A 26,262-nucleotide genomic window follows, 5' to 3' on the forward strand; every position below is an offset into this window, starting at 1 on the left:
ACACCGCCTCCCCACCCACCTCCCCCCGCAGGGACCCGCCGCCGACCTCGCCATGGGCAAAGGCGACCCCACTAAGCCGCGGGGCAAGATGTCCTCGTACGCCTACTTCGTGCAGACGTGCCGCGAGGAGCACAAGAAGAAGCACCCGGACTCGTCCGTCAACTTCGCTGAGTTCTCGCGGAAGTGCTCAGAGCGGTGGAAGGTGAGAGGGGCCGGGCCGAGCCGTGCTGAGCCCTTGCCCGGCCAGCCCCCGCCCCTGCTGCGGGCTGCTGGGAAAAGATCCCTGGTAGCAGCTGCTGCTTAGGCATTAGTGGGTCAGTAGCTGCTTTATCTCATCCAGACTCTTCTTTCCCCTCTGTGTGTCCACAGACAATGTCAAGCAAGGAAAAAGGAAAGTTTGAAGAAATGGCTAAAGGAGACAAAGCTCGTTATGACCGGGAGATGAAAAACTATGTTCCTCCCAAAGGCGAGAAAAAGGGAAAGAAAAAGGACCCCAACGCTCCTAAAAGACCACCGTGAGTGTTTCTAGAACCCCCTCCCCCCACACAGAAAAAAGTATTAGTTCTAATTGTTTGATATTTAACTTTAATCACTGTCTCTCGATGTAGATCAGCATTCTTCCTTTTCTGTTCTGAACACCGTCCGAAAATCAAAAATGATCATCCTGGCTTGTCTATTGGAGATACAGCAAAGAAATTAGGTGAAATGTGGTCCGAACAGTCGGCCAAAGATAAACAGCCATATGAACAGAAGGCTGCAAAACTAAAGGAGAAGTATGAAAAGGTACAGTAAAAGCAATAAAACAATAGTAAAGTTGTGGAGCTCACTGTAAATATGTGGCTTGTGTCTTGCACCCAAAGCGTATGGGGTTTATAATTCTTAATGCTTACGTCAATCTCTGTCAGGCTTTAGAACACATGGAAAGGTATGCTGGGGCAGGTATCTGGAATCCTTACAGGGAACCTGGATGTGGGTTTTGCATGTCTAGAGATTTTACCAGTAAGATGCCTCACTACCAGAAAACAGGTCACCTGCTTGCTAAAATAAATACAGTCAGACTCCAAAGCACTGTGGTCATAAAATTCTTAAAACTGTCTGCATTGAATGCTCTTTTGCCTAAAGATGTAAGCATGAAAGTCCCAAGGTGGAAATCCTGCTGGTTTGCATGCACTGTGTTTGATCTGTGCAGCGCAGTTGTATTGAAATACCATAGTACAAATTTGTCTTCAGTGTTCTATTGCTAGCAACTTAACAGCACTTTTTTTGCAGGATATTGCAGCATATCGTGCCAAGAGCAAGAGTGATGCAGGAAAAAAGGGCCCAGGTAGGCCTGCAGGGTCTAAAAAGAAAGCAGAACCAGAGGAGGAGGAGGAGGAAGAGGAAGAAGAAGAGGAAGAGGAGGAAGAAGATGAGGATGAAGAATAAATGAATGTCCTGCTGTAAAGATTTATGCTCAAAATCCAATATTTTGCTAAGAATGTGAACTCAAGTGCAGCTCATTGTTAGCGTCGGTATAAAAATCTGTACAGAATTGTGTATAGGTAATGTGGTTCCTTGTAGGGAGACTTCCAATTTATAATGTAAGCAGTAGCCAAGGGCTGCTACAGTTTGGTTTGAGAAAAAAAATTGTTGGATGTTTCTGCTGTTTCTGCATATTTAATGGTTTTGTTGAAATTCAGTGACTGATAGCCAGGTGTTTCTTTTTAGCTAAGTAAAACAAAGGTAGCTTAATAGCTGATCTTCTATTTTGTAGTATTTTGTTGCATTGTATTACTTTTTTAACAGTTTTGTAATAAAATGTTGTACATGATTATTTTTGTATTCATGATGTTTCTGAGAGGCTGGGCACCCCCAGAAAGCTGGGATCCTGTGTGGGAAAGCGCTTTGCGGTGTTCTTGGGCTCCTGCTGTTACTGCAAAACTGGCAAGTCCCTTAAGGATTGACTCTTGGAGTTTTTGCGGCCACTTAAACTCCTTTAACTGATTTCCTCTCCCACATCCACTGCCATGAGTTGCAACTGATGCTTTCCTTGCAGTAGCATTTGCTTGTGTTACCTTTTGGTTAGAAACCAAAAACCTATTAAGTAGCGAAGTTCTTGGTAATCACTCTTGGATTATTTTCTTTCCCCGGACTGCTGAAGGCACAGGACTTTGTTCTGGCATAGTAGCTGACAGTGAGTGAATTTTTGGAACTTTCTCTTGCAGAGCTCAGGGTCACTGGCCTTAGCTATAAGACAGATGTGGTTAGAGGCATGTCTTCCCAGATGTTGCCTACTCCTTCCCTCTCCCCCTGGCTCCAGAATTAGTGGCTTCTCATAAAATACACAGTTTGCAGAACAGCATGAAAGATGTTGGAATGTTACCTCCACACATGCCAGTAGATTCCTGCAGAAAGAGAAGGCATTTATAAAGAACAAGTGCACCTGATATGTTCCTGTTCGTGGCTGTAACAGTAGCACCAGTTACACTGTTTCTTGGTTTTCACTTTTTATTTTAGTTTAGTGTATTTAAAGGCTTAAATCTAGATCCCTAACAATATTTTCAACTGGGGAATTTGAGATCCTACAGCTAAACTAAATAGCTTAATTTGTTGAGCTAAATACCAGGAAATACCTTTTATTAGCCCTTGAAAGTCCAGCCCTGAAACGTGTAATGTCTAAAAAGTTATATTAAGGGCAGGCTTCCAAGATTTTGTTTAAAATGCCTCCCTATTGTCCACTAGCTTATGAAATATGTTTGTGTCCCATCATTGTATTATGTGTAAGATAAAAAGTGTTTCCAGGACTTTACTATGGTAAATGTCACTGGGTAGGTCAATGATAACAGCACTTTCTGAAACAAGAAAAACACTTAATTTCCATACTTAAAGAATATACTATGTAACTGTAAGGGCAATTCAAACATTTTTATACTGGAGTAGGTGTTAGTCTTTGAGAGCCTTAGAAGCCTAGAGTTGCTTTTTCTCCCCACCCTACCCCTGAGATACGTAAGTAGCGTCAGAAGGATTAGCTGCTGTTTTACATGTTGCACCTGCCAGAGATAACTTGGCACAGGTGGGATCAATGGCTCCATTTTTCAGGCTCAGCTTTCGGGAAGCCACAGGCTTAAATTGGAAGTGGGAGGCAGTGGTTCTGTGCACAGCACCTCCAGTGCTCAAGAACATTTTTGCTGTAGAATTTGCAGTCCTACAGCACCTGTATCCTTTACTCAAAAATTCTTCCATCTAGAGGCAATTCCCTGTTATAGTGTGTATCCAAGATTATTCTGGTCTTGTTACCATATCCTGTTCAGATTTCCCCGTAGAAATGCACCATCACCTCCTCTCAGTTCTAGCATTCTCTCCCTGTGCAGAACAGTGATGCTTCAAGAAGTCTTTCTGATAGGATTATTTAAATCTTCTGCAGTGGAGGAGTAAAGTCAGAGTAAATTGACCAATTTGATTATTTGAAATGTTTTGGGGTTTTTTGTTTGGTTGTTTTTTTTTTTTAATTGGAACAAAATATAACCTTTCAGGTGTCCCATAAGTTGCACAGGTTGCAGAATTTTAAATACTGTGTCAGAATAAGAACACATCTTGAGATAATTCAGAATAAGGGAGCTCTTCTAATATTTTTCTCAGTGAGCTAAAATAGCTTTTGGATTCTATTTCATTTAAACACTAATTGGCTAATTTAGCTTCAGCACAACTTCTGCACAGATCACTGCAGAATTGCCTAATGTTGGCACTCTTGTGTTGCATGTCCTAACAATGCTCTGTGAAACAGTGCCTGTGGGTTACTTTTGTTCATGATCTCATTCACAAATATATCCTGACTGCTGGAGAGATCTTTATTGTGAAAAACAGGCTGCTGCACTGCTCTATAGCCTGTCCCACATCATGACACAGATCACTTTGTGTGCACACCAAACGCTCTGTATCAGGCTGATCTATCAACTGAGAACGATGTCATGACTAAAGATAATTAGCGTTTTTTAAAAAAGCATATTTTGTCCTTTTGGTAAGAAGGATGTTCAATATAAAGGCAAATGGAAAAGAGTACATGAAAATAACTGCTTTCAAATTAAGCTTTAAAAAGTATGATGTGTCAGGTCAGGGAGTTCATGTAATGCCCATCTGTGAGCACTTGCTGGAAAGGACTAATAGGTAATCAAAGTGTAAGGGGAATGTTTGGAAAAGATAAGGCCACAGAAGAAAAGCTAAATTAGTTTTTCACATCAGTGTTCAATATAGACAAACTTATGAAATAACTCACTGGAGGTGAACTTGGAGGTCTAAAACTAAAACTAAAAAGGATGCCCCAAATGGTTGCAGGCATTGTGAGAACGCTCACATTGCACTAGACATCCAGCATAAAGACATCCCACACAGTAAAGCAGAGCAAAAGACCACCAAAAATAAGTCTGAGGTGGAAAAAGAGGAAGAATGAGAGAATAACAAATGTAGGAAAGCAGTGTTTAGAAAGTTCAAGTTATTTCTAAACCAGTAAGCCAGAAAAAACCCCGCACATCAACAGGCCAGACACAGCAACGTGGCAAAGCAAAAGAGCATCACAGCAATATGAGAAAACAGACAAATACGTTTCAAACACATCTGTCATGGTAGAACTCCAACCAGCAACCAAGCCCCACACATCCCCCACACAGTGAGATGGGGGAGAGAATTGGAACGGTAAAAGTAAGAAAACTCATGCCTTGAGATAGAAGCAGTTTAATAACTGAAATAATATCATAATAAATGAATAAATTGTAATGAAAAGGTAGGTAACAAAAAGAGAAATAAATTAAGTGATGCAAATGAAAAACAACCAAATGATGCCCAGCCAGTTCCCAAAGAGTATCTCTCAGCCAGCTTTCACCCTGGTTATATGCTGATCCATATGGTATGGAATACCCCTTTGGTCAGTCGTGGGGGTCACCTGCCCCAGCTGTGTCCCCTTCCAGCTTCTTGTGCACCCCCAGCCTCCTCACTGGCAGGGCAGCATGAGAAGCTGAGAAGTAAGTCCTTGACTAAGTGTAAATACTGCTCAGCAACAACTAAACCATCAGTGCATTATCAACATTATCCTCACCCTAAATCCAATTCCCAGCACTGTACCAGCTACAAGGAAGAAAATTAACTCATCCAAAGTCTGGGCATCCTCAGAACCAAGAGGGCTACCAAACTGTCCTAGGGACAATGGATGCTCAAGATATAGTAGCAATGCCTACAAGAAAACTTTTTTAACCTTGTAGAGGAGCTTCAGGCAGTTTTCATGACAATTTTTTTTTAATAGAAGAGGCATGGTGAAGCATCTGTCTCAAATCCAAGTGTAAAAGGTCTTGAAACAAAATGACAGGACAGATGGTATTCATCCAAGAATTCTAAGGGAACTCAAGCAATGAAATGGCTGAACTTTGAACCATACTTTATATTTTTTTTTCACTTAAAACTGTCTTAAGTGCTAGAGGAATGGAAGGTCACAAACATGACACTAATTTTTAGAAAATATTCTGTGGAGGTGCAGAGAGCTTCAGACCAGTAATGTCCATATGGCAAGTTGGTAGGAGCCACAGTACAGCTGAGAGTTGCTGGACAAATGGCTAAATAGAACTTGCGATTTCACAAGAGGAAATCCTGTTCCATAGAGCTGTAAATATTCTTCAAAGAAATCTATGAACGTTAAGGTAAAGGAGATCAGGTAGTTTTGGTCTACTTGAGCTTTTCTGGTCTACTTCTCATAAAAGAAATAAGTCACCATTGAAGGTCTTGGATGAATAACAAGAGCTAGCAGTGAAGATCTGCAAAGTCAGCCTGCAGCCTGAAGTGACGGAACAGTAAAACCAGCGGGTGAAATATGGTGTAAGTACAAATTGTATTACACGTTAATATGTGCTCCCCTACCACACGTGAAGGGGAAAAAGCAGGCCTAACATTCATGTCATGGGTAATACAGGGTAATATTACATTAGTCTTGAGGAGATGCTGGAGCTGTAACAGATAATTCTGTGAAGACAATGAATGTTTGCTAGAAAAGCAAATAGCATGTTAGGCATTATCAGGTAAAAATGTTACAAGCAAAATATATATTCAGTATTGCCTTATCATCTTCCTAGAGGAATAAAAGGTTTCCTTTTTCTTAGATCATCGAGGAACAAAGCCTATTTACAAAGTTGGTCTTATTTTTCCAAAGCAAAACCTATGGTCTGGAAAATTGTGACTATGCATGCGTGCGTGCATGTGTGTGTGTTTGCATGTGTCTTGATTAGAACAGCTACAGACGTGGGAACTGACTTCAGTACAGACAGGCTTTAAAACTCCTATAACACTAATGAAGTTGCAAATGATTGTGGAGAGAAAATAAATAAATAAAAAAAATTAAATAGGAGTTTTACCTTTGATTAGCCAATGATGTATTGAACTTTTTCCTCACAGTGTATCATAGGCATCTGGTCTTTAACACTGGTACATAATCTAGTACATATTCAGTGATGGATTATTTGCTGTGGTGGTTACTGTCGCTGATCCCACTTCACTTGCCTTAGCATAGATTTTTTTCTGTTTGTTTTCTCATTTTGGCTTCTATTTCTTCCTGCATCTTGAAATATCTAAGTGTTTTACCAGCAAGCTCTGCATTCCCAGAAATTGCTGGGCCTCTGGTATGAGCTGCATCACAACCCATCTGCTTTTCCATGATCCTATTTGAATCCAGTGTCAAGAATCACATAACAGAGCCCAGATGTCGAGCTCACTGCTGCATTCTCCAATGCACACAGCCCTTCAGGGATGCATTAAGTCTCCTAACTGTGGAATATCATAAGATTCAGATCTACCTGGTAAAAAAGATTACTCCCTACACAAATTCCTCAAATTACTTAATTGTCACAGGCCAGCACCAATTAGTGAGTGAACCTGTACATTGCTCTGATTGTCCTGACATCCTGAAATCAACTATCCCACTCAGCCTCAGGACTGAACATGAAGTCACTCACCAGAAAAATCTTTATAGCCAGCAGATCCAGTGTTCCACCTGTAAGTTGTTTGGCTACTGTCAGTATTTCCTGGCCCAAATATCTAATGGTAAAGTTTGTACCCATGAATCATTCTTTCAGCAGTGCTGGGGGGAGGGTGTTTCTATGGACAAGACCACAACATTCTGAAAAGCCCTTTGAAAAATGAGTGGTTGATGATGTTATTGTCAGTGCTGCTACCTTGACCCCAACTCCTGCCTGGCTGAACTCTGCATGGACCTAGCACTGACTACTCCTTCAGGAATTAAGACCTTGAACAAGCCTTCACAATTCACCTATAGCTCACTGATTTGTCACAGCAGAGAAGTGCACTGCAGAGCCAGCATGCCTCTTCAGAAACCTTAAAACTTTTTGCATAAATCAGACGTGACTAAAGTCTGCCTAGATTGAAGCAGCAGTTGGGTAAATTCTAGACTATTAAATAGAAATGCCGTCTCTAGTCAGAAAGTGCTTGAATTATGCAATGCCAGAAGCAGAGACAAGGTTAGACAAGTATTCTTGCAGCATCCTTTCACTCTTCCCTGCACTCTTTGACCACATAGATCCTTCTGACCTCTGAGTGAGATAGGCTGCTGTGCTACCTGGACTTTTGATCTGATCTTGCATGTGCTTTATGTTTTAATGTTACGTTCATTTCTTATCCTAACTCAAAATATTTTTCAGCCTGTCCATCAGAGACAAAGGGTCATGATAATTCTGGAGCATGGACACCATTTTTCTCATGACAACTTGGAAAATAATGGGATAATGTCACAGGGGAAAAAAAAGTAGGAGTGTTTCTTATCTCCAACTGGAAACGGCCCATTCAATATTACTTTATCCTCAATAGCCTTAATATGAGTAGTAACCAGACCCCACTCTGCTACAGGGTTACAGAACTGTTTTCCTCAGCAATACCCCACACCATCTTACCTTCTCTCCCAGATGGCAGGACAGACAGCTTTCCTTTCCATTGCCAGGTTGATTAGCTCTAGAGGTTCTGTCTCTAGAGGTTCCTTGGCATCTTCAGGACAGGAAGGACTTCAGTGGATTTCTCAGCGCAACTGAAAGAGCAGCATGACTAGAAGCCCTTCCAGAGTTGGACATGCTTTTTCTCCTGGTCAGCTTTTCCCGAATCTCCACTTCTTATGAACTCACAAGAATCTTCCAGCAGGCTTCTAACTTTCATCCAGTTCCACTTTCCTTCACAGTTTCTGTTGTCTCAGAAATAAAAACACAAAAACTGCATTTGTAGCTGCCTGTTGGGCAATTGTGATGACCTTGAGGGCTCTGGCAAGGTGCCACAGTCATCCTGCAGGCTCAGGCTGGCAAGGCTTCCATTGCCAGGCGGGGCTTGGGGTCTCCTGCACAGAATGACACAGTGGGACAAAGTCCCTGGCTGTATGGAAGCACAGCTTCCAGAGGGGTTTTTTTACATGGATCTGGCCCAGCTGCTTCCCACAAGTGCTAATGCTGCTTCTTGTGGCAGGTCTAACTCAGGGAACATGCACCCACATACACAGATGATTCAGAAGACACTGTACCCAAAGACCTACTGCTGTCTAATGTCAGGGCTTCTTGAAAGATACTGGCCTACATTATTTTCCTGGGGAAATCCTCCCACAAATTTCAAGATGAAAGGCTGTATTTTGATTCCTGTTTCCACTTTAGTGCCTTCACGTGATTCAGAAAGCCCATTCCAAGCCGTGCTTCTTCATCTGAAGGCTGTACTTTAACAACTGTCTGGGCATGCTGCCTTCTTAGCTGACACACACTGCCACCAGCAGCCCTTTCCAGGGAAGTAAAATATCATCTCTCCATTCATTTTCCCTTTCCCTGGGATGTTCAGCCAGAAGGCTGCTATTGCCATCATGCTCATCTCAGGCATTAGGGGGTTTTTAAATTATTATTATGAGTTAGAGCTATGCTGCTTCTCCCACCTTTCTGCTTCTTTTTCTGTGCAGGAGACATTAGTTTTGCACAAGAAACATCATGGAGTTGTTTGAATGTTAGATCACCGGAGGCAGCTCTGCCTTCACACTGAACCACAGCATTCACAAGAGCTGCTGGACACACCCAGCCCTCAGCCCTGCTTTAGCTGCACTCCACTTCGGAGGACACTGTTCTTGTAGCTAAAACAATTGTCTTTCTTCTCTGTGAAGCATATTAGTAAGAACAAGTAAGGCTCTAACATGCAAACATACCTTCTCATCTTGGTGTTTGAGCAGCTCTAACTCCTCCGTACAGACTTGGATGCTTGTCACCTTCAATTGACCTGTTGACTGAAGGAATGTGCATTTTTCATCAGTCAGTTCAGACCCATCAGACCATCAGCCACCACAGACCATATGCCACTACTTTGCTCGAGAGTCTCCATCCACACTGTTGTTCAGAAAAGCTACAGAGCAGTGCAATGTGGTAAAAACCCTGAGGGTTGTGCAGACACCTTAGTTTTAATATTGCCAGGCCCCATGTTACATGGTAATGGAGAACACTTCATTAGTTCCTCCATAGGAAGAATGGGTTAAGTTTTTAGGATTTTAAAAAACAAAGGTTACTAACCATTACCTGCGTAACTGAGATGTAAAATCCACACAAATACCTCTTCCCACTTTTCTGGGCTCCACAGCAGTTCCCACAGCTGAGGGTGCGATGAGGGAGGCAGCTCACACCAATGCACACACCTGAGGCAGCAGCGAGTGAGGCTCCCAGTGACAGGAGGGCCAAACTGGTTTCAGACTTCAGGGGTCACTTACAGTTTATGTTTTGGGTTTTATTCAAAACCCAAGGGAGCCAAAATCACCTACATTTTTTTACAGCCTATCACTTTTTCTAACTAGATTTGTTCTACATAGAGAGTTCTTTTATACAGTCCCAACCAAGCTACACAATTTACTATTCCAACACTGCAGGAGTTCAGAGTAGGCTTGCAGGGTAAGTAAAGTCAACAGCCAGAGGACCACATGCTGGCAACCACTTCTGATGTTCCCTGAAAGTACATATTAGCCTGGAAGATAACCACTGACATTTCTCCAGGATTATTCTCATAGAAGTAAGCATGATAAGATTTCGGAACACAGCAAGAGCTAGTATTCTCATGCCTTTCATAGCAGTGAGAACAACCAGAAACAGAAACACTGCCAATTTGTTTTCCCTTGAGTAATTTCTTTTCACCTATTACAATTGATGGATCTAAGCTCACCAGCAGGGAATAAACAATAAATGCTTTTACAGAAACAAAGTTTGTGTTCAATGGTGTAGATAATTTCTTCTTCATGTTCTTAAACTCCCCTTATTACTTTGCCTCCATAGAGTCTTGCACAATTTGATGTTTTTTAAAGTAAAAGGAAAATTGTGCTTTATAGACATCAAAATCTACCAAAGCACCTTTTGTGTTTTTACGGGCAGTGGTACGTTTTGCTGTTTCTTGTGAGAAGGCTCACAGATCAGAGATAAGCATAAAATTTTAACATCTCTGGCATGGTGTAATAGATCTCAAGATCAAGTTTCTTGATCTAGTTTTAGAGCAGCAAGTTGATAATTTTTGGCTTTAGGGACTGCAGTTTGGAGGCAAATGGTATGGAAGAAGCAGACAGTAGTAAAGGAGATTGGCTGGCATTAGGGAAAGGAAGAAGCAGACAGTAGTAAAGGAGATTGGCTGGCATTAAGGAAAGAGAATGCATTGATTCTAGGATGCCATCAGTGGGGACAGTGTCTTTGGTACTGCCCAAAGTCTGCTGTAGGTTCTCCTGGTGCCAGGATCTCTGCTGATAAAGAAAGACATCCCCTCCTTCCTATTGGTCCCTGTTTCCATACATAAAAGGGTGTTGCCTACATAATTTGCCTGTGCTATCAATCCAGGGTTTTGTCAAAAGAGCCTTTTGAAAACTGAATACACAAAAATGCACTGACAGATATCGCTGGGAAGCAAGAATTCCATTTGTAAAAAAAGCCCAGCAGATTTCAGCACTAAAGTTTGCTATTAGAACTTGTGTCTTTCATGCCCTGATTGTAATTAATACTCCTTTGCTAAGGAACCTCCTCAGGAAAAAATAAAGTTTGATTGAAACATGTATCTTGGTGGAAACAAATGAATTAAGGTACAGTAAAAACACTACAAACTAGTCCTGACCTTTGGTTCTACTCTCAAGTTCATTTCCTATGAGCATATTAAATCCACCTAATTATATCAGGGCAGGTGATACAAAAATCCAAATATGTCCATGTGACAGTTCTCAGTGGGAATTAAATTTTTTATTTCACTGGAAAAAAACCTGAGTCCCCACAAATGCAGCAGAAGGTACCTAGATAAAACCTAAAATAAACCACTTTTAATATTTGTAAGTTTGTAACATTGAAGTTGTCTAGATTTTGAGATAAGGGGTTTCTATAAAGATAATAATCCATTTTTACTCTGTAAAAGTATAGTAAAACAAAAAATTCAAATATTTTATTTACTTCACCTAAAAAACAAGCAACCCATGAGTAAGATATACATAGGTTTCCCAGATTTATCCCTAATAAATTTTTTAAAGATTTATACAATTTCTACAGAAACATACAGTGTATCAAAATCTGCATAAATCAAATTTATAAAATATGTAGAAATGCATAGTGATATTATCATCAACTTACAAAGCAAGAATATGGGAATTATTTTTTTCCAAGCTGGCTATAGTAGGAAAAAGTCGTTACAGCAACAGCTTCTTATGATCTCATGTTTTGTAAGGTTTCAGTCTCACATACAGATTCATATCCACACACAGCATCAGCTTTCAATGAATTGCACATAATACCCATTTCAAACGCACACCCGCACAGTTGATGTGCCACCATTCTTTCTCTTATGCATAGTTGTATGATTAAATTAATCTACCCAACACACAAATGGAGTCAGTTTTCGCACACACAAGGAACAAGTACCGGTACAAAACCTTTTTCTTTTTTTTTTTTTTCCAGTTTCTCCCTCCTTTATTTTCTGTTTTTCATAGCTCTGAAAGGATAGATGAGAAGTGTAAAGAAACTAGGAAAGATGCCAAACTAATAGATCAGTGCAGACAGCCCTATAAAGATCAAACTCTGTCACCAACTATGATACATAACCCATGTTAACATCAATGGGAACTGCATGCAATGCTATTCTAGACTCCAGGGAAGTACTTAGTCATACCTAATTGTGTGACAAGTTATAGGGATAACTGTTATTAAATCAGTACACTGATGTCAACATTTAAGTCACAAAATCTGAACAAAGGAAGTGAGGATAAGTCGTTTTCCCTCCATCTCTCTATTCATTCAGAGTAAATATTTATATTCCTAAGGGAGTTTGCACCAACTCCTTTCCAGAACATTTTTAGAAACAACTTCTTCACATTCTACTCTGTACACTATAGCACCAAGCAGTTGGTTTTTTGTGTTTGTAATCCCTCTGGAGAAGTTGCAAATGACAGAAATAAGAAGAAAATTAGTAGGAACAAGTGTGGTTTCAGGATTTCCATTTCTCCTTTTGAATCTAAATCTGACATCCAAACTGGCTGACAGATGTCCTTGTGACAAATTACACAGATGTGTTAGGAAGCTGGATGTTTTTTCCTAATTAAAAGTTTTAGTTTTGATTAAAACTAAGTGATTTCCATTCAAAATTGCAATATAGATGAAGTATTTGATTCTTTCCAAGTTTTACATAATAGTGCAGCTTTTTTGTTGTTGTTTATTTTAATTATTTTTATATAAGGCATGGTTTAAATAAGCAAGTTAGTGCTTATAAATTAACTGGATTTCTGAGGGTGCTTATCTCCATCAAATTGTACCTCATTAGCACTAACCTCGACAGTCTTCCTTCCACTGTACCAAGCATTCAGTCGAAGTAGAGCAGCCAAACTGGCAATAGAAATTTGTCTTTGTTAACACAGTAATTACATAGGGTGGTACAGTTGGTCCCTACCCCTGGTGACAGCTCAGAACAACCCGCTGTAAATTTCCAACAAATGCTTTCCTTGTGAAAGAGAGAAATGAAAGAGGCACTAAATATGTTGAAATTCATCTTCCAAAAAAGCAGCATGACTGTGAGAGAAGGCCACCCTGGCTAATAACCTGTGGCAGTGCTTAGTAAGATGTAAAATTAAATAAAAATATACAACAGGTTGATAATCACCAAGTTCTATGAAAATCTGGTTACTCCAACCTTTTCAAGTGTGTGTAAAAAAACTGCCTTCAGACCCCTGAGTGTAATCCCAAAGAAGACGACAACGCTTTTAACTATGTTCCTACGAACCATAGCTAACAGCACATTAATTTACCAACATCTTGAAACAAAAAGATGTAAACATCTACAGAGTTTAAGGTAAAGCAGTTCTGTAAACATTAACTGCGGATGATAATGTTATTGTAATAATCACAGTTCCTTTATGTCCTTCATCCAAGCCAGGAGGCTAACAGCTGTACAAAGTTAATAACTGCAGCAGTTTTCAGGCTATTTCCAGTCCTGCACAAATGAATGCGTCAGTAGGTAGGTTTTGTCTGTCTACACACTAAGGATGTTGTTCATTTCCCATTTTTGTGTTGTTTTACTGGAGTCACACTCTGAAATGAAAATTTGATGGAGGACTTCGGAGCGATCCAAGCACTTCCCTGACGGAATGTGAGTAAATCTGTGCAGATTCTGAAAGACAAAACCACCAGGAAAATGTGTTGGGTTTTTGTGTTGGGTTTATTTTTGTTTGTTTGGGTTTTTTTTAACATTTTCTTTACATCTACAATATAGCTATTTTAAAAAACCAGGTTTCAGCGTCCCAGAACCGATCGTTTCTATACTCATTTTACTATTTGTTAAACCTAGCACTTTGCAGCCTTCATATGAAATCTTTGGTTCTTGTAGATCCCCTTGAGATGCCTCCCATTTCTTGTAGGCAACAAACTGCTAAGAAAATTAGCAAAGCTCTATCTAAAATGCTTCTAAGCCTTTTCATGCATCCTGTAACCAAACTAAAAGATTAACTCTTGAGGACAGCTCTATGAGGACTTCGCTGGGCAGATTCTCCTCCAGTAAGCCCTCACAGAAAGCAGCTGCACAACACCAACATTAACCACAGAGAGGTAAAAAAGTACTAACTTGGCTCCCTGTTTGGCTGGAAGAAGGAAGAATAAAGAATATGAGAGTTAAGTCTGGCTTCTGGAGCAACAGGAGTCTGCCTAAAAAAGTGCAAACCTATTCTGTCAGGCACACTCAGGCTGACGCTTGCACATCTGGCTCCTTCCAAACCCAGAAAGCTCCCATGCTCTAGTCTCCTGCATTTGGCCTGTGGCTCCCATCCTGCTTGCTGACCCTGTGTGCCAGATGCAGCCCTGATTCACTGACTGATTGGACCCAGTGTGGAGGGGAAGGGAGCAGAAGCAAGCCCATGGCACTGTGGCTGGGCTGGGGCTCTGCAGCCCTGCCCTGTGCGCACAGATACCCTCAGCACGGGACCTTCTCCATCACCCCCACACACATGTGCACAGCCAAATGTTGGTTCAGATCAATACCTGGCTCCTGCTGTGCGGCCAGATATGGAGGTCCTCTAACTGGAGAGAAAAATGGATGTCTAAACAAAAGCAACAGGCAGACCACCAGCAGCCCTGTTCTCAACGTTTGCTTACAGGCACTGAGGCCCTGCTACTGCTCAGTGCTCAAGCAGCACGTTACACTCACCAAACTGGCACACTGTTTGTTGCAGAGACAACCAACTGACCAAACAGATAAAATCTCCTAGCAGCCTTAATTTACACAAGGCCACAACATTTTTCAGCAGTCCATACGTGTTTCATTCCTTACACCTTCATCATTAGGGGAAACAGTTATACCCTTTGTACTGCACAGCAGTGTGCCCAATTTCTACACACCCTTGGTGGTCCTTTCATTCTCACCCTCCCTTTTTTTCCCTTCTAGAAACCAGTCAGTGTTTTGTTCTACAGCCCCGACTGTGCTTACTGGGCTTCCTTATAACTTGAGGTAATAAGCAAACAATTACACAACTGGTACTAGTGTAGAGGAAATAGATCTTGCATAAATGAAGTTCTTAGAGAGAAGCCAAGTAACATGCTGGGACACACTAGAATGGCTGGAGAGTTAAAAACTGCTATGTATTATTCCAATATTAAAGCTGAAGTTGGCACTTATCTGCCACTGCTTATTGATTTTTACATTTCAGGTTTAAAGAAATTCGTCTGTCTATCCAGAACAAGGAAGCTGAGCTGGGTGAAAATGGTATTATGGTACCTGTTATTTCCTAGCTCTATGCAAACACCAGAAAATGTGGAGTGGCTTAAAGGATAACAACCAGATTTCACTGCACTCAACTGTGCCTGCATATTTCAGACAAACAACAAAGAATCCAGATAACCAGCAAATGAATTAATAAATATGCAATGTGCTAGATAGGCTGAATAAAAATTGACACAGAATAGTTTTTTAGATGTAGAACCAAGTTAAGTGTGGCTATATCCAAGGATAACATCACCCCTAGACTATTCAGTCTCACTTTTTTAGGAGACAAACAGAAATAGAAACTCAGACATTTTTTAAAGTAACACAAAACTTCTATGAATAGAGGACTTACAGATGTAATGACTAAATACACTGCAGCAGCCCTCACATGTATATCAGCCAAGTCCTTATTAAAAATTTACAGATTTTGTAATAGCATTATAACAGCACCACACCCAGGATGAAGAACAGAGCATGTTATTGTTATCAGAAAATGGCTAATGAACAGGAAATGAAATACTGAAGAAGACAAAGACAACACAGAGAGGCAGAGTAATCTTACTTTTACCTGACTCTATGTAGGCTTAAAAATATCTTCTGTCTTTAAACAGAGAAACACTTCAATTTAGACTGCCCAAAATTAGACCTAATACTGACCCTAGCTTCTAAATGCACTCCAGCATTTAAGCCATCTTCTCACAGCATATATGAGATAAAGAAACTTTCTTGATACAGAGCATACAAGCAGAGAGGGTGATGGCACTAAAAGATTTTATAAACTCTGTCACTGGTAGTGGACACGCTCTCTGCTTCCTCTGAGACAAGTGCTAACTCGTAACATACCTGTGGCAACATATGTAGCCTCATGGGATTTTTCGTAAAGATTTTGCTACAGAAAACAGCAACTAGAACTGCTACACAGAAGCATCCTTCACTAGAGGAAGTTTTTCTAGCAAGCATGTATTTCTGAGAATCTGCCATTAGCAATTTACTCTACTAGATTCAGTTAACCTTGTCATAGATCTTTAATTTCAGATATACACAAAACAATTTTTAAAAGGTGCAAAAAACCAGTATGAAATCTAAAAATCTATTTTCTTCCATATATCTGTTGCATACCTTGAAGAACTGCCACTCCTTGTATTCATTCTGATTACAGTGGGTAATCATAATTTTGGATCCATCTGATCCTTTAGTTAAGCACTGATCGTACTGCATGAGTTGATTGGCTTCATTGATTCGGAAAAGCTAACAGAAAAAAAAACCCCAAACATTTTTATAACAGTTGACTCAATGAGCATTTTAGAAGCACTGAAAATACAACAAAACTGCAACATTCAAAACATTTTCTGGTTTTATTACACCTGTCTTTCAGGAGGGTTCTTTATTTTGCATAACACAATTACTATCACAATACTAAATTTAATGGATAACTTTCCTGTAGGACTTAGAAGATTAAGAAACTTCACCAGAAAGACAAAAAATGGCCAAGGGATTCAGGAGACTTCTGAAAGTGTTTGATTACAAACCTTTGTATGATTTGATGGCTGAACAATCCATTATCTTTATAAAAGTCTGATAGCAAGTCTTTGGTCCTGGACAGTAATTTCATGTGAAGACACTAAAACTTTGGCATTTTATCCATGGAGAAAATCAGTCTAATGCATCCAGATACCAAAAGATTATCCTAGCTACTTCTTACAGAATAATTGCTACAGGGTTTTTTGTGTATCGTGTGCAGAAAAAGTAGTTTAGGTAACCTTTTCATCAAATATCAGAATAAGAGACATCTCCAGGGGCTACTAAGAGCTAATGCACGTAGGATTTCAGAAAACATCATCCTACATGTAATTTTACAGTTGCAATGACTGCCTGATTTAAGTTTACATTGGCTTAAATAAGGACTTTAAATTCTGAAAAAATTCCCAACCAGAAAAGAAGCTACAAAGACAAAACAGCATGTTTGTGTGGTAGAGTGGGTAGGTTTGTGAAGATACAGGTCAAACGCAATAAAAGCCTGGATTGCAACCATCTAATACATCTAATTTGTAAATGAAGCAGAGACAAACTTCTGTTCAGTTTCTTCTCTCATGTGGTGGGAGATGAGTTACTGCATGAAAGTGTTTTATACTTAGAGCAAAACAACTTTGTGAAATAATTGATTCAAAGTGAGTAAGGATTAATTATTAAGTAAAGGTAAGTGGTGAATCAGGAGCAATGCTGAGAGATGAAGTTATTCTAAGGCAGTGATACTCTTGCTTCTTCATGTACCTGTTTCTCTGAAGAACAGATTATGAATTTGCATTTCATTCCATACCATTTATGTTTGATATGGTATTTTCAGACTGCTGTACTTTAGCAATGTCAGTATGCTTACGGAAAACCCTAATTTCCCACCATTGTAGCTGGCACCTAGGTGACTTCATGTACAGGCTGAACAGAAAACCTGCCTGTTATCAATCTGTAGCAAGGAATCCTCCTTCAGGCTTGCCTCCAAGCTCCTTACCTGATTTCCTCCCATTCTGTGGCACGGCCCAAGCTCAACAAAGCCACCGTTGGTGTGCCCCATGCTGTCGATGCAGTAAGAGGTTTCAAAGCCTCTAATCTGGAAAACAGGTTATGCACTCTAAGTTAGTCTCAAGGGAAAAATAAGTGCTAAGGAGCTCAGAAAATTCTCACTTATCTCTCAAACCAGAAAAAGGTATCTGACAGAAAGATTAGACAAACCTGTGTATGAAATTTAAATACTGATGTTATCTGTTCCGGGAGATGGAGCTTCAACCTCCCCATGCTAATTTGCAGGCTCTTCCATGAGTCAGAGTATGCTCATAAAGCTAGAGTTGCAAAGCTCAATTCCAAATTAATAACAGCAAAATATAGGACTTTCAAGTATTTTAATTTATTCAATCTCCTATCAGAGCATGTTCCATCTCCCAGATCTTCACAAACAAGCTCAGGAGCTCAGCTAAGTTGCTCTCATCTTGTGGATGAAGAGAAATGAGCTGCAGAGAAGTTATGCACAGCAGTAATTACCCACAGCCAGGCACAGCCCACTGACCCAGCTGCTCAGATGGACCTTCTGCAGCAGCAATTACACAGAAAAAAAAAAAAATTGATGAGGGGCAGACACATGCACAGGGATAAAGAACAGAAGCCCTGTCATAAAGTATGTCTCAAGTGCTGATTATCTCACTCCCTTCTCAGAAGAGCCAACAAGCAGCTTTACAAAGCCTTTATGACACAAATAACATTTTTTCCAGACTTATTTTCTTTGCCAGAGCCTCTTTCCTCTTTGTAATGGTATATAAAGTCTGGAGGACTAAGCTTAGACTCTTCCAGGGAGTGTTAGGGAAGACAAACCCCGTACTTTTATACCCTATAGTTTGGCAACGCAATCAGTGTGGTGCTACAAATGGGGGGAGGGGGAACAAGATTTCTCAGATGTAAGATAACTAGCAGCCTGTGAAGAAGAGTTGAAGAAAACTTCAGGGAAGTCTCCGAACTTAGAAATTTCCTGTTGCTTCACCAGACCCACTTGCTTTTATCGTGGACGATTTCCTGCAAGGTTGCCAGTATTATTTTATGCTCTTCAGACGCTTTCACCTTGGTGAATAGTAATATATAGTGTACCTGCCAAACCCTTTATGTAGATTCCAGAGGAGGTCTAAGGCTCATATAGTAGCTGATGCTTTGTGCTAGCTATTAGGTGAGAAATCAAGGTGGCATTGTTCACCTGGTCCCTCAGATAAATGATTATATGTACCCCCTTTCACCGTGAACATGCTCTGTATCACTAATTCTCCTAAGAAATTAAGAGATGACACTTTCTTGGTGATAGGAGACAGCATAGATCTGTATTTTCTAATGCACTTTTAAAGTTACAAAGCCACAGATTATATCCATCGCATCTTGGGAAAGAAGGTTGCTAAATTGGGTGGGACACAGGAGTTCTCCTCAGCTAGCAATAAGATTTTCTGATTTTGCCTCAACAATCTGCAAAAGTGAAATTAATAGGAGAGACAAGGGCAAGGCTGGAACCAATCACAGAGGGGGGAAAAAAAATCTGAACGCAGGCAGGAGACCTGCAGTAAGTGCTGTCCATGGTGTAGGCTAAATGCCAGAAGGAGACAGGCAGAGTTCAGTGAGGTGTCCTGCACTCATCTGTGATATGCCAACTCTCTCTGTCAACCACTCAAAGTGCCACATTTGTAACCACATTCTTATTTTAGTGAAGTCATACTTATATGCACTAATGCTGGAAACGATGGTTACAGAATCATATCAAATTATTACACACAAATAAGGGATTCACTGAGGCTGGGCATATATGAGTACATCCCAGTCTAGCAAACGCAGGCAGAATGTTCTCCACCCAGATTTTGGGATCTCTTCTCTAGGCCTTCACTTGATATTTTCACCTGTTAATCTTCACCAATACTCCTACAGGCAGGATACATACTTTTTTCTTTCGAGAAAACCTAAATTCCAATTATGGAAAAAAGTGCTTTGGACAGGGCTAGATAAATAATCCTTCAAGGACCTGTGGAACTAATTTAAAAAGTCAAAAGTTAGATACAATTTTTTTCCCGGGGTTATATCATTATAGCTCTCTGGTTAGTATCATGTCATTTAGTATAGAAGTAATCAAATAGCCACATGTCAAGTAATAATTGCTTCCTTTTGAATTCACAATTTTTTAAAAAAAGCTCCTAAAATACATAGGAGTTATGTGCTGTACCTACCTCTCCCCAGTCCACGTTTTTGGGTGGTAAGGGATAATATGAAGTTATATCATATGCTATTTCTTCCATAAACCACTTAAAACTTTTGCAGTTGTGATCTTCACGGAATTTTTTCAGCTCGGATATATCTCCATAGGGTAGTGCCTTTGTCTCTGGCCGGCTGGCATAGAAGTAATCTTTGTATTCGTCCCACCACACTTCTATAACTCTGACATAGTTCTGTGAAGAATAAAAACACTGCTGCCACCTCAAAGCACACATAAACAGGCCAGAAGCAACTCCTTGTTAGTAACAGAAATTTAAGGATTTATCCTCTTAAAAAGTGACAGCATGCGACTACTATATAGCACTAATTATTTTCACTATCACTAGACTATACAAGACATGTGAATATTATTTTCAAATGACAGTTTAGGACTGAAGCCAGCAAATTAAACTGGGCTGCTTAATGAGAGTGCAAAGTCTTTTCTAAGGTTAGAGACTCTTTATTTGAAAATAAAGTCTTTTCAGTTATGGGTGCAATAAAATGTTGCATTCATTTGTTGCTACCAGAATGGTGATTCATGGTTTCTATTCACCTTCTACAGTTTTTTAATGCAGAGAATGATATGCATTGGTCCACTAACAGGGAAAAAAACCAGTCTTAAATGGGTCAGCTATTTGGAGAAGGGGGAAAACTGGATATCTCACTTGGTAACAAGCCTCTCCCTCACATCTTTCCTCTCATCCTCTTCCATGGCTCTTATCTCTGTATTACCTGTACACATCTAGATGCACACCTCACTTTGTCCCATTCTTCCAGTGTTAACGACCTGGTGGCATAACAATCTTAACAGATCTGACTAAAGGCACAAATTATTGTGACTTTTACTTTAATCCACATCCAGCATAAATTGAACAAAGCTATAAAAAAATGACATCTACTGTGAGGATAGGAGGGTGCCTGAAGAGGGGAAAAACCTATTTCTATATCCTGGCTTGTACAGAGAAGTAACTTAATATTTAAGAACACTCAGCAGTGTTCTTTTGCCTTCAGTAAGCAGACCAGAAGACTCATGTAAGGTGTTAAGATATGCAGTAAATATTTTTGATCAGCTTTTCAGAAGACTGAAATGGTTTTTACCATTTCAGACGAGGCAAACAAGCATCTTGCCTGCACTGAGCAATACACCTAACATTTGCTATCCTATTGCACACTGCTCTGTCTCTATTCCCAGATATGTCCCCCTGGGCTCCCTTGTACTGGTCCTAGTCCTTGTTTCATCAAAATGTTAATCAATTCATGTTACTAATAAGTGACTTTTTTTTTTGGGGGGTGTGGGGTGCGTATGCCAGGTTAGTGTTTTACCACTCAGCTAGGCTGGGACATTGCCTTTGGAACTAACTGCTAGCTTGGCCCAAGCTATACTCTATAACCCTACAGGTAGTCATTGTCATAGATTGTGATGTCTAGGAAGATTGCTCTGGGATTGGAATTTACAAAGAGCTGGGTCTTTAGGAACGGGATCTACCAATGCCAAAACAGGGCACAAGAGAAAGCTTACACTGGGCAATAGAAAAACCTAGTAGGAGGGTTGTCTCTCTTCCTGCTGGTAGATGAACCTGATACAAACCAGTTTTTCTTGATTTAAATTCTCTCTTATAGAGAGCTGGCTCATTTCTTTTCTGGAACTGATGTCTAATTTTAATCTTGGGGCTTGAGTAACACTTCTAGAACCTGCAGTGTATCTGAGGAGTTACCAACCCTTATGATGTAGTGCAGAGCATGCCATCTTCCCAGGTGTCATTTACTACTCCTTAACTAAAAAATGCAGACACAAAAGTGTGAGAGATGCTAGATTACAGATTTCACTAACTTGGCCTAGGATCATGCCCATCTTCATCAAGATTAAGGGGGATTTCAAGCCCATGATGTTCATCTGCAGGACCGTGCTATAGTTACTAGAGTTGTTCATACTTACTTGGGCACAGTGCAGCAAAGACTTGAGGTGCTGACATTAAGTAACAGGAAATGGACTTGTACCTCAAAGATAGTGGGGTATGATCTAAGGCTTTAGATTTAATGCTTTAGAGCCAGAAGATGGGTTTCAGGATTCTCTTCTCTTAATAACAGTGGGATTAGCACAAAGATTTCTCTCCTGTGGGGATGATCAGCTGAGCTGTAGATCCTAAATAGCTTTGGATGAAGTCCCCTCTAAATTGTTACTGATAATTTAAACAAATTTATCTAAAACTGTTCTTATCTGAAATCAAAAACCACCTTCAAGGTTGCTTCAAAACTGTACCTTTAGTGTAGGAGAAGACCCAACGTACACAGGGGGTGGATTTCCTTGCCAGCCCTGGAGACGATAGATGTGTCCAACACGAGAACAGGGAACAAAAAGCAGTTTTCCCCCACACTGCCAGATCTACAAGTTAGTACAAAGGTATTATTAATATATATGCACAGAAATTTAAGACAGACATAATAAATTATGGAAGAAATGTCAGCTACATTTCGTACCTTACTGACTATCATATATTTACGTATTTTTTGCTTCAGATGTAAGCATAAAGAAAATAGGTCTTTGAAATTAAAGGTATACTGAATACACCTTCAACTCAGCCAGGAAGTTACTCAACTAAAATAATTTTTTAAGAAGCTTTTTAAAAAGTTGGGCATCTCATTCCATCACTATTTTAGAACAACAGTAAAGAACGAGTGCACAAAATCTGGGTAATTTTTATTATGACAGAATTAATGATATTTTGATTTTATTAAAGTAGTTCACATGCCATCACGAAGATGGGTTTTGGCTAGATGCCCATTCGCATTTAGGTTTTTCTTAATAAAGATTAGTAGGAGATAAGGATGTCTTAGGTAACCCATTGCTCGAAGTAGAAACAGATATTTATTTGACTATAGTAGCCGAAAATAAAAAAAAGGGTAAAATATATTACCATTCCGAAATTCCCTCCCTCCCACATATCTTTGGATAATTCCTTAATGGGGAAAAGAAAACATATTAAATCAGAATTTAGTTGCTCATAGTTTGGAGAAATTTAATGGTAGCATCAAATCCAAATTTAGGCTAACTTTGGGAATGTTTCAAATTAGTCCAAATTCCAGATCAAAAATATGATTTACAGTATAAGGAAAGATGGGCAGAATATATTATTTTCCTTATTGCATCGTGATATTAATTTTGTTAAGTTTAATCAAAAAACCCTCCTCAGATATGCAAGGCATTAATTTTATTTGCTATCTAGGAGTCAGCAAGCAAGGCTGATAAATGTTTAGTTCTTCTGAAGATTGGTTGTGACCGACATGGAACCAGTTTGTAGGTCTCTACACAACAAGCATTTCAGTTACAGAACTACTGTAAGTAATTTCAATCCTGATTTTGATCTAAGATGGAGAATTACATGGATAAAGGCCCCGTGTGCGTAACATCCTCAATAACTACCCTTTGCATATGGATTTCCAGCTGAGCAAGTGCACTCAGAGCTTTCCTCTAACTCATGAAGGGCAAGAGTAACTAAGGGAGCTCTGAATGTACTTTTTGTAAAATCCAGCTACGATTTCACAGATTGCTGCTGAGGATATTAGACATCTTCACTTTTGTCTGTTAATTGGGAAGCTACAATAAGCCAATGATGATCATCTTAGTTTCCTGCAAACTGAAGAGCATGCACATGCCTAGCAGTGAAAATAAAGTCCTCCTCAGTGATTATGAATTATGCAGTTAGTATTTCAATTATGAAGGCTTCTCTTGTAAAGAAGTTCTTGAAATTCTGAAAAGTATATAATTTTTCACTCATAAAAATGGCAGGGAGGAAGCAAATTACTTTTTGTTGCGCCATTATATACTTTCCAAGCACACATGCATAAACTGAAGACTACTTGTTCTCTATCATTGCTTTCATTAGAAACAACATTTTTCTATATCACTATGAGAACCTTCCATTTCCTCCCATCAAATCTGCCAGTCTGGTTTCATACTAGATATTTGGGCAGTCAGGGGTGCAATCCCAAACCATTTACAAAATCTAGATTATGCATCATTTGTGTCTCAGCACGAGGCCACCTCCCTGAACACTTCTGTCCCAAAGGCCACAAGGAAACACTGGGGAGACACATTTCTGTCACGTCATCTCTCACCTGGGCTCCATGGGGAAGAGGTCTAAACTCCAAACAGAGGTATTTACAGGAAAAAAAAAATCTATGAAATTATATTAGTTTTCAAATATTGGTGTTACCTTGTAGGAAATTTCAAAATTTTCACCACCCCAGATTTGAAGCCCTGGATCATAGAGACCCAGTTCAAAGAAGAAATCACGTTCAATGGCAAACAATCCACCAGCCATTGCAGGCGACCTGAAAGAGGAAGACAGTGTAACTCATTCTGCCAAAGGGATACAACAGCACTCAGAGAAAGCATTAGCTAAGAAAGCAATTCTGTTAACATACAGTAAAGATCAGGTAAATGGCAATACACTGAAAAATCATAAAGCTTTGTCATCAGCTTGCAGCAATTTTCTGAAGTGGCATCTATATAATTTTTACTGAAGTCACAGTTTTTGTTATGTTGTGGGTTTTCTTCAATAATTAATTTATTTAATTAACGAATTTGATGATAGAAAATCTGGGTCCGAATTTTCCATTCAGCCAGTCAACATCCTTCTGTTAAAACAATAAAGAACAAGATGAGAATCAGTGTGGTGAGATGTTTCTCTCTTAAAAGTTGTTCTAGTTTTTGAGATAACATGAAACTGCAAACAGGTTTATGTTCTGAGGAGCTGCCACATTGAAACATATTGTCTATTAAACAAGGAACAGACTTTTTCCAGCTTTCTAATCTTCTAGCTCTTTTTAGACTATTGCCATAGGAGACACTTTACGTTATACTCAGTAAAATTTTAAAGAGGGCCTAGATAAAGTAGTACAAGGTTTCCATTTTGGTTTAGTATTCTTTTTTACCCTTTTTGTTTTAATGACTTTGTAAATCCCTTCCCATATGACATGATTCAATTAGCAAGTTTTAATATGTCAAAAAGATGCTGTGGATTGGATTAGAGCGTGTGCTGGTTTTGGCCGGGGTGGAGTTAATTTTCTTCCCAGTGGCTGGTATGGGGCTGTGTTTTGGATTTGTGCTGAACACAGGGCTGATAACACAGAGATGTTTCTGTTATTGCTGAGCAGGGCTAACACAGAGCCAAGGCCTTTTCTCCCTTTCATACTGCCATGCTGGGGAGGAGACTGGGGGTGCACGGGAGGTTGGGAGGGGACACAGCCAGAACAGGTGACCCAAACTGACCAAAGGGATATTCCAGATCATATGGCATCATGCTCAATACATGAAAGTTTGGGGAAGAAGGGGGAATGTTTGGAATGATGGCATTTGTCTTCCCAAGTCACCATTACATGTGATGGGGCCCTGCTCTCCTGGAGATGGCTGAACACCTGCCTGCCTGTGGCAAGCAGTGAATTCATTCCTTGTTTTGCTTTGTCTGTGTGTGTGGCTTTTGCTTTTCTGATTAAAATGTCTTTATCTCAACTCCTGAGTTTTCCAGCTTTTTACCCTTCTGATTTTCTCTCCAATCCAACTGGTGGGGGCACAAGCAAGCAGCTGCGTGGTGCTTGGCTGTGGGCTGGGGTTAAAGCACGACAGAGCATTTTTGCAGAACGATTCTAACTAAAATTCTTTGGTAGCTTGCTCACACTGAAATAGAAAGATAGATACATTAAGCCATTTCCAGTGCATATAGCAAGGATTTTTCATCTAAGTATCAATAAATATACTAAAACCTTAATGGATACACTCTGGAGTCCTTACTAAGTTGACAATTTAAAAAAGAAATTGTAAGGAAAAAGTGAATTCTTTCTGACTTCAGATGATCTGCAGCACTGAAAGGAGGATCCAAGAGATAACCCTGGTGAGCCAATTAAGACACAAGTGAAATACTCCTGCATCACCACATTATTGAGATGGGTCATTTCTAGCACTATTCAGTCTATTAGATAAACATCTGTAGAACTGCTTAAGAAAAAGTAACCTGTACGGTTCAACATATACCCCTTTCTGCGTAGCAGAGGCTGGGCAACAGAAACGCAGCCACTGACTCTAAGCATAATTAATTATCAGTTTGGTTGCTGTCCAAATTAGGTGATCACATGCCAAGGTACTGCCACAGGTCCCTTTCTACTTGCTGCCTACTGTATTTTCCTCCAATGCTGCTTTTTTATCCCGAGGGTTCAAAGGTTAAGAACCCAGAAGACACAGGGGAAGCACTTCACATAGCACAGTCC

At 39.9% G+C, this 26,262-nt stretch overlaps 2 protein-coding genes across 3 annotated transcripts in view; one reads left to right on the top strand and one right to left on the bottom strand.

Annotated features, from left to right (window-relative positions):
- Nucleotides 1-6: 6 nt before the first annotated feature.
- HMGB2 (high mobility group box 2) lies at nucleotides 7-1,813 on the top strand. Its single transcript, XM_008641492.2, has 4 exons — nucleotides 7-202; nucleotides 370-515; nucleotides 609-783; nucleotides 1,270-1,813. The coding sequence occupies exons 1-4, from the start codon at nucleotides 53-55 to the stop codon at nucleotides 1,423-1,425; spliced, it is 627 nt and encodes a 208-aa protein (XP_008639714.1). The 5' UTR covers nucleotides 7-52; the 3' UTR covers nucleotides 1,426-1,813.
- A 9,596-nt stretch (nucleotides 1,814-11,409) lies between these two features.
- The window catches only part of GALNT7 (polypeptide N-acetylgalactosaminyltransferase 7), a 51,563-nt gene continuing 36,710 nt past the window's right edge, over nucleotides 11,410-26,262 (bottom strand). For both annotated transcript variants that reach the window (XM_017744323.1, XM_017744322.1), the window contains exons 7-12: nucleotides 24,213-24,330; nucleotides 22,259-22,381; nucleotides 19,974-20,192; nucleotides 17,738-17,836; nucleotides 16,351-16,479; nucleotides 11,410-13,647 (exon numbers count right to left, since the gene is read on the bottom strand). In XM_017744323.1, coding sequence (XP_017599812.1) covers nucleotides 13,510-13,647; nucleotides 16,351-16,479; nucleotides 17,738-17,836; nucleotides 19,974-20,192; nucleotides 22,259-22,381; nucleotides 24,213-24,330 — 826 coding nt within the window. In that variant the 3' untranslated portion in view covers nucleotides 11,410-13,509. The remainder of the gene's footprint in view (nucleotides 13,648-16,350; nucleotides 16,480-17,737; nucleotides 17,837-19,973; nucleotides 20,193-22,258; nucleotides 22,382-24,212; nucleotides 24,331-26,262) is intronic.

The sequence above is a fragment of the Corvus brachyrhynchos genome, unplaced genomic scaffold, assembly GCF_000691975.1.
Source record: "Corvus brachyrhynchos isolate BGI_N302 unplaced genomic scaffold, ASM69197v1 scaffold17, whole genome shotgun sequence".
In the NCBI taxonomy this organism is placed as follows: domain Eukaryota; kingdom Metazoa; phylum Chordata; class Aves; order Passeriformes; family Corvidae; genus Corvus; species Corvus brachyrhynchos.

Coding starts and splice junctions, on each gene's coding strand:
- HMGB2 (XM_008641492.2), top strand. CDS start 53: ATGGGCAAAGGCGACCCCACTAAGCCGCGGGGCAAGATGTCCTCGTAC. Junction 203..369: donor AGTGCTCAGAGCGGTGGAAG/GTGAGAGGGGCC, acceptor GTGTGTCCACAG/ACAATGTCAAGCAAGGAAAA. Junction 784..1,269: donor TAAAGGAGAAGTATGAAAAG/GTACAGTAAAAG, acceptor CTTTTTTTGCAG/GATATTGCAGCATATCGTGC.